Source organism: Colobus angolensis, unplaced genomic scaffold (assembly GCF_000951035.1).
Source record: "Colobus angolensis palliatus isolate OR3802 unplaced genomic scaffold, Cang.pa_1.0 Scaffold381, whole genome shotgun sequence".
NCBI classification, from domain to species: domain Eukaryota; kingdom Metazoa; phylum Chordata; class Mammalia; order Primates; family Cercopithecidae; genus Colobus; species Colobus angolensis.
This window is the reverse complement of record NW_012117166.1, coordinates 973,671-981,995: the sequence shown is the minus strand read 5'-3', so window position 1 is coordinate 981,995 and position 8,325 is coordinate 973,671. Positions and strand designations below refer to the sequence as shown.

Below are 8,325 nucleotides of genomic sequence, written 5' to 3'. Positions count from 1 at the left end.
AAAAAAGAATGAGATACTGTCATTTGCAACAACATGGATAGAACTGAAGATCATTATATTAAGCAAAATAAGCCAGGCACAGAAAGAGAAACTTTCCATGTTCTTATTTGTGGGAGTAAAAAATGAAAATAATTGAACTCATGGAGACAGAGAGTAGAAGGGTGGTTATCAGAGGCTAGGAAGGGTAGTGGGGGAAAGAGGGGAAGAGGGGATGGTTAATGGGTACAAAAAGTAGTTAGAAATAATGAATAAGACTGAGTATTTGCTAGGACAACAGGGTGACTATAGTAAAAAATAATTGTACATTTTAAAATAACTAAAAGAGTATACTTGGATTATTTAATACAAAGGATAAATGCTTGAGGTGATAGATACCCCATTTACCTTGATGTGATTATTATGCATTGCATGCTTGTATCAAAATATTGCATGTAACCCATAAGTATACACACCTACTATGTATCTACAAAAATTGAAAATACAAAAGTGAAAGTAAAAAAATGCAAAATCCTCTCAGAAGAAAATACAAATGATGGCTTTTGAGATCACAAAAGGTTCTATATTTCTTTAATGAGAAATCTAAATTAAAGCATTTCCTAAGTATCCTACAATTCTCATGTAGACATATCACTTACACTAATATTTTAAAGTATATATATAGCTAGGGCTATAGATATAGATATAGATATGAGTTAAATGAGTTAAATAAATGACCAGCATCTTTATAAACCAGAAACTTATAAATCTGGGAATCAGCCAAGATTGTAAATATTTTATACTATCTGGGTCAAGTTTTGAGGTAAATATCACATTATTTGGTTATATTGTTAGTTATCAACAGTGGTTATATTATTCCTAATATTAACTTAAATACAATTTCCAAACTTGCTGATTTTGAAATGTTGAAGTAATATAGTACTTTAAAGATTAGTTCACAGTTTATCTAACTGTTTCTAGAGAGGTTTAATTTCAAAGTGGGAAAATAAATTTCAGTCTTACCACACAATTTGTTCTTTATATTAAAATAAAGACAGCAAAAATCAATATATTGCCTTATAATCCATATTATTTCTGTTCAGAAAGTTATGGTCTCAACCTTTAAAGGATATTTCACTTAAACTTTATTTGGTATGATTATGAAGCTGTGTATACATATATATCATGGTTTATTAATGAATAAAAGAAACACTTTGAATGGAGAAGAAGACTGGTAGTTTAATCTCTGCTTGCTGAGTAGTCTGCCCAGGTGGCAGAACCTCGGTTTTCAAGTGTGTATTCTCATTTCTCCAAATTCTGTTTACATTTATGACTCATTAGACACTTCATGATTATAAACAATTGTAATGAGTCACAAAGGTTCCTCACTCCTGAAGAAGCAAAAATTTCTATTGGTCCATATGCTATCTACCTGTTAAGTAATATTTCACTGTAGTTGATAATGAGACACAGCTGTGGATATTTGCCATTCTCAGGCAAGTTCCTCTTAGCCAGCTTATTTTTTTTTCTTTCTTCCTTCTTTTGGACATTTTTTAACACAGAGTCTTGCTCTGTTGCCCAGACTGGAGAGCGGTGGTGCCATCTTGGCTCACTACAACTTCCACCTCCCAGGTTTCAAGCAATTCTCTTGTCTCAGTCTCCTGAGTAGCTGGGATTACAGGTGTGCATCATCATGACCAGCTAGATTTTATATTTTTAGTAGAGATGGGGTTTTGCCATGTTGGCCAGGCTGATCTTGAACTCCTGGCCTCAAGTGATCCAAAGTGGCCAGCCTCCCAAAATGCTGGGATTACAGGCGTGAGACCCCACACCTGACCTTATCTAACTATTCTAGATGCCCCCCTTCTGAAATATTAGTCTTCTAACTCAAAGTATATGAAGATATTGAGAGTGCTCTGCATTTATATGCCATTTTGGTACCCTTCAGGTGGCTGTGCTGTGGAAGAACAATCATTCCCTTACCTTGCTTATGAAGCCCCAATGGCAGAGCATATGCAAACTAAGAAGAGATTCTGGTCACAATCAGAAATTATTGGACTATGCCAAAGTTTCTGTTTTTGTTTTTGGCCTCTCCTTGGCTCAGCAAATTTTAAGAACTCACCTTAAAGCATATTTTAAGACCCATTATAAGGCCTATACTATGGAAAAATCTATCAAGACAAAGAGAATAGATTTTTCTCCTCTTCTTGAGGGAAGCATTTGGTAAATATTATAGTAAGGTATTCTGACGAAAATTAGTGATTATGGGTCAGGTGCGGTGGCTCACACCTGTAATCCCAGCACTTCGAGAGGCCAAGGCAGGCAGATCACAAGGTCAGGAGATTGAGACCATCCTGGCCAACATGATGAAACCCCATCTCTACTAAAAATACAAAAATTAGCCGGGCATGATGGCGTGGGCCTGTAGTCCCAGCTACTCAGGAAGCTGAGGCAGGAGAATCGCTTGAACCCAGGAGGCAGAGGTGGAGGCTACAGTGAGCAGAGATCGCACCACTGCACTCCAGCCTGGGTGACAGAACGAGACTCTGTCTCAAAAAAAAGAAAGAAGAAAATTAGCGATTATGTATCCTTTCAGTATGTTCATGTACAGGGGCTCATGTGAGCAATTTAAAGTTTTAAAAGATATTTTATTTATAAATTAGCCAAGTTCTAATAATAACTGGGGATCATATGTTGCAAGACAGGCTGGCAAAGTCCTACTGATGTATCAACACTACTGATGTATCAACACTGCTTACATCATCTAGAAACAGAGAGAGTATAACACCAAAATGCAATTCTAGAAACTTGTGCATGGTCTATACACAAACCAAACTAATGAGGACATTCATACTACCTGTGACTCTTATAACATGAGATATGAAGCAAACAGAAAACTGGACCTTCTCCCACAGGAAATGTTAATAAGACCACTGATTACTCCTCAGTGGCCACCCGCACTGGTGGAACATGCAGTCCCACATAATGGAGTATTAGATTATTACAAAGCTCTGATGACTTTTGCCAAAGCATTGTATTCACTGTTGCAAGGAGCCCTACTAGTTGACTCAGAAAGATGATTTTCTATTTGAAATCCTGGCAACCTGGTCTGTATCAAGGCTTACCAGCAGACAACCTTACTCAAACCTCAAATGGAAGGGATCTTATCAAGTCCCACTGGTCTGTCAAGCGCCAAGCTTTTTTTGTCTTGGATCCACAGCTCCCACTGTAAGAAAACATCTTTCCTCTTTTCCTCAATTTAACAGCTTTTTGCTACTAATACATTTTATTTTTAGACATAGGAATCAGTGACATACTTCTCACCTGAGTTTCAGACCAGAGATGTAGATTACAGAAAATTCCTCATAATATCTTAAAACTACTTAGTAGGTAAAACCTTTACTCTGACCTGCCCTGCTAACAACTGAACTCAATCTATGTTTGAGAATTATCCAACGACTTTCCAGATGTGCTGTAAGTGAATTCCATCTTACAAAAACTGATAAGAGTTTTAAAAATGTCAAAGAAAGTCTTATTCCAGACTTCACTTACTTTTCCTACACCTGGATTGTAATTTGCTTCCTACAAATACAGATCTACTTTGGCCCTTCGTGCATCAAGCTTCAGTCTTGGCCACCTTGAACTGAGTCCAGGGCTTATAAAAACTCCTTATGTAAAACTTACTGTAACTATTTGTTTTGTCTGGTTTTGTCAGAAACCTATTTCATTGCCTTTCATTGGAAAATAAAATCTTTCTTAAAACCTGTCACACAATGTGGAGAACAGTATGATTGCTAGTCCTCTCGCTTTCATCAGCCAAAGAAGAGTCACCACTAAGATCAATAGTGTGTGGTAGCCAGCAAGCACCTGGAAAGAGAACCATTTCCACACTGTTCTTTCTCAGCCTTCTGGGCTGGTCACTGAGTTGCAGTTCTAAATTGAAGGGGAGTCACCATCAAAAATCAAATAAAAGTGAGTCTGTCCCAGCACTGCCCCCAATTACTTAAAGAACATCCCCCAGTGTGTTATTTTCTATGAGAATTCAAAGATACAACAAATCTATTCCATCACTTAAATATTAGAGGTGTTAAATGTTTATAAATTCTGAATCTGCTCTTATTCTCTCCACCAGCAGATTTAAGAGACACAGAGAACCACACAATGAGAAATCTTCCTGGGGAGATAGGAGGAGTGAAAGTCCTACCAGAACGAAATCAGCTTGATTCTACTGATGCTTGCTACCCCATATCATGAAAGTAGATTTAAGCCAGTCCTATAAATAGCAAATCCAGGCTATAAGAGTCTACTTGGATAGACAAAAACCTCAATTATAAAAACAAAACAAGAGAAAACAACTCAAAGCTTACCTGAGAGTCTGTAGTTTACACTCTGGGTGTTTCAAGGCTTCACATAATGACTTTACTCCATTATCCCCTATATCACTCCCTTTTAGGTCAAGATGCATCAGATTCTGGTTATGAATCAAAGAAGTAGAGATATCCTGACAACCATCAGGGAAAGTGATACATTTCAACCTTCAGAAGAAAAATATGCAGGAGGTATTACAAAATCATTTCTCTCCTTGGTTACAGGATCTCTTTCTTTTCAATCTAATTCTTGGATATTACATGAATATTCTTTTATCTTATTTTCATCTAAAACAATTGGGTTATAACTTCAATTTCTATTTATGTCCTGATAATTGACACCCCCAAGTATTTTTTACCTTAAGGGAAAAGAAGGTGATAACATCATGAAAAGCAGAAGAGAAGCCTCTTAAACTTGTAATCCCAGGAATGACTATCAAAAATTATCAGGGCCATTCCAAGTACTAAAATAACATTAATTCACAATAGCCAAATCTTTAAATAATCCAAGGTTAATTCACAATTAGCGTCAACTGTTTGATGTGCAGTAATAACAAAACACTGTTGCAAAACATACTGTGTCATCTTGGGGACTTTGCTAGTTGTAGGAGGCAGGTGTACAGAGGCAGCCCAAGCAAAATAATGAAGTTAAATCTGCCAATTTTTGTCCTGCTTTCTACCTGCTAACTCAGTCAATGTCAGATATTTCTGATTCTTCTATAGTGTCTCTGCTAGTCCCCAATGCCCTTCTGTTCACTGTCCAACACCTCGCCTCGCTTTGTAACATCACCTTTCCTCCCTTCTGCCCACCACCCACCCTCCACCCTCACTCCCCTCACCCAAGGCAAGTACACACAGGAAAATAAGGATTTTACCCATTTACAGCACTAACCATCCTCATCTAGTAAAAGTGCCTAAGGCACTCAGTAAATATAAATGGCACCATCTCATTTATTAGGGAAAAGGGACCACAGTAAGACCACATTAAGGTGGCAGACTGAGAACAGTCATCATGGCGTCCTCCCACTGATGCAACCCTCCCATTCTAAGAAAGGAAGTCAATTAACCCAGAAGGGATTGGCTATTGTGAAGATCTGAATTGATGACATCCTGTGAAGGGACAATATGGGGTAAATGTTTAGGGATGAGTGGAAAGGACTTCCAGGAACCCCTTAATCATAACATACATCTGGTTGCCTTACTACATCTATATGGAAGACCAGACCTACTCTAGATGCTTGAAATCCAATGTCAGAACTCACTAAAAATACTGACATTGGGAGGAAAATATTTGGTGAGAAGCCTGTCCCCACCCCCCCGCCCAAAATAACATCTATTTTTAGTACTAATGGAAACAAAGATCTATCATTTGTTCAGCATTCAGTTCATACTAAACGACAAATGTAGCTTGCACACATTTACAGGCACAAAATACAGAGGAGATTAGGATCAGTTTCAGCTCCTAGTGGAGTCCTTACAGAAAAGGGTAAGAGACATGTGAACATTCAACATTTTAAAGTGATTGGGTATCTAGAATCAAATTAAGATAAAATTTTAAAAAGACTGACAGCAGCAAATGTTGGCAAAGATTACCCTTATTCTTAATAGGTTAAAAACTGGAAACCACCAGGGGTCTATTAACAAGAGAATGAATAAACAAATTATAGTATTGTTATACAATGGAATACTAATCAGCAGTAAAAAAGAAACTACTGAAAGTTGCAACAACATGGATAAATTTTAGAAGACGTTTTGTTGAGCACAAGAAGATGGATACGGCCAGGTGTGGTGACTCATGCCTGTAATCCCAGCACTTTGGGAGGCCAAGGTGGGTAGATCACTTGAGGTCAGAAGTTTGAGACCAGCTTGGCCAAGACGGTGAAACCCCGTCTCTACTAAAAATACAAAAATTAGCCAGGTGTGGTGGCACGTGCCTGTAGTCCCACCTGCTCGGAAGGCTGAGGCAGGAGAATGGCTTGAACCTGGGAGGCGGAGGTTGCAGTGAGCCGAGATTGCACCACTACACTCCAGCCTGGCAACAGAGCAAGACTGTCACAAAAAAAAAAAAAAAAAAAAGAGAGAAACGAAAAAGAAAGAAGATAAATTAAAAAAAAAAAAATACATACTGTGGAATCAATCAAAACGATTCCAAAAAGACACAAAACTGATCTCTGGTGACAGAGATTAGAAAATGATTGTCTCTGGGACTGGATGGGGTGAGAAAATTGAACAGAAAGGGATAGGCTGGGCATCGCGGCTCATGTCTGTAATCCCAGCGCTTTAGGAGGCTGAGGCAGGAGGATCTCCTCAGCCCAGAAGTTTCAGACCAGCCTGGGCAACACAATGAGGTCCTATTTCTATGAAATAAAATTTAAAAAAAAATTAGCCTGGCATGGTGGTACATGCCTGTAATCCCAGTTACTTGGGAGGCTGAGGTGGCAGGATTGCTTGAGCCCAGGAGTTCCAGCTGTGATGGCATTGTTGCATTCCAGCCTGGGCAACAGAGTAAGATCCTGTCTCAAGAAAATAAAGAAAAGGGGTATAAGGGAACTTTCTGAGATAAATGAAAATATTTTCTATCGTTTTGGATGTGTTGATTACAAAGATGTTTACATTTGCCAAAACTCAACAAACTGAACATTATTTGTGCACTTTATTAAACGCAAATTTTTCCTCAATAGAAAAAATTTTAAGAAGATAGTAAGTTCCAGAACATGTCCTTGAAAGTGCATTGGTGACCTGCCTAGAATGTTTTAGCTCTGTGCTCTTCACTTAGAAAGTTCCTAATCAAGCCTGAAAAACCCATGTAAACAGCTCCTATGCCCTGTGGAATCACTCTGAGAACAAGTTAGTAATGATCTCATGTCCCCAGAGGATTCCATTTTTCCTGTTTGAGTATTTTACACAGTGGCTTGTAAGTATTTGTTAGCATTGGCTTCCCCTAACGAGTATGAGTGGAAGGTGGAACACAGAAAGATATTAGAATTACTCCATTAAATTTTCTCATACCAGACTTACAGTAGCTTTTGTAGTTTACAGTTTGGGTGCCTTAGTTCTTGATGCAGGATATTCATTGCTGATTTATCAAGGTTGCTATGGCACAGGTCCAGTTCTCTCAAATGTTCATTTGTATGAAGCACAGAACAGAGATCTTGCCACCAGTGAGTAATGCTATCACCATCCCTTTGCATAAATAATTGAAAAAAGAAAAACAATGCTGATTTTATTTCAGCCTAGGGAACTCTCAGAAGATAGTACTGGGGTAAAAGTAAGTGTATTTTGGAAAGGCAAGAGCATACAGTGCAGCTCCACCGTGGGCACAGTCCACAAGGAAGTCTTCCTCTGGGCACTCTAGAGGCCTTATTTGTCCAATAGCTCTCCCACTTCCCATCCACCCCCCTCAACACACACAAAATAAAAACCAGACAGGCTTTACCTTAGATGAAGCAACTCAGGAGGGATAAGAGAGAAGTATTCAAATACTTGAAGAGCCAATATCAAAAAGAAAAATAAAATTTGGTCACAAAGAATATGATTAGGATTAGTGGGTAGACATTAGGTGTAAAGTGGTATAGATTAAAAACCACAGGCCTGAGGCCCAGGTCTACCACTTACTAGCCATATTATTTTAAGAGAGTTGCATCAGTTCTTTAAGTTACAAGTTTTCATCATCTATAAAATGGAAATGTTGTCACCTTTCACAGAGTTGTGGAAATTTAATAGTGCATTTTAAAGGGTACACAAAAGCACACTGTAAACTTTAAATACTTTATGATTTAATTATTAGAAATATTATCAATAAACTAATGAATAAATAAAGGGTAATAAAACAGGGAACAACCTGGTGATTATAATCTCAACAATGGAGCAGCTCTGAGTCCCAGTTCAGCTCTGCCACTCACTAAACTGAGTTATTCTGGAAAATTTACTAACCCATGTGAGCCTCAGCTTCATCATCTTGATAAATGAAGATAACAGTATC

At 38.1% G+C, this 8,325-nt stretch overlaps 1 protein-coding gene across 1 annotated transcript in view; it reads right to left on the bottom strand.

Annotated features, from left to right (window-relative positions):
- Nucleotides 1-8,325, bottom strand: part of NLRP14 (NLR family, pyrin domain containing 14) — a 51,167-nt gene that overhangs the window by 18,166 nt on the left and 24,676 nt on the right. The window contains exons 5-6 of the mRNA XM_011954350.1: nt 7,362-7,526; nt 4,344-4,511 (exon numbers count right to left, since the gene is read on the bottom strand). Coding sequence (XP_011809740.1) covers nt 4,344-4,511; nt 7,362-7,526 — 333 coding nt within the window. The remainder of the gene's footprint in view (nt 1-4,343; nt 4,512-7,361; nt 7,527-8,325) is intronic.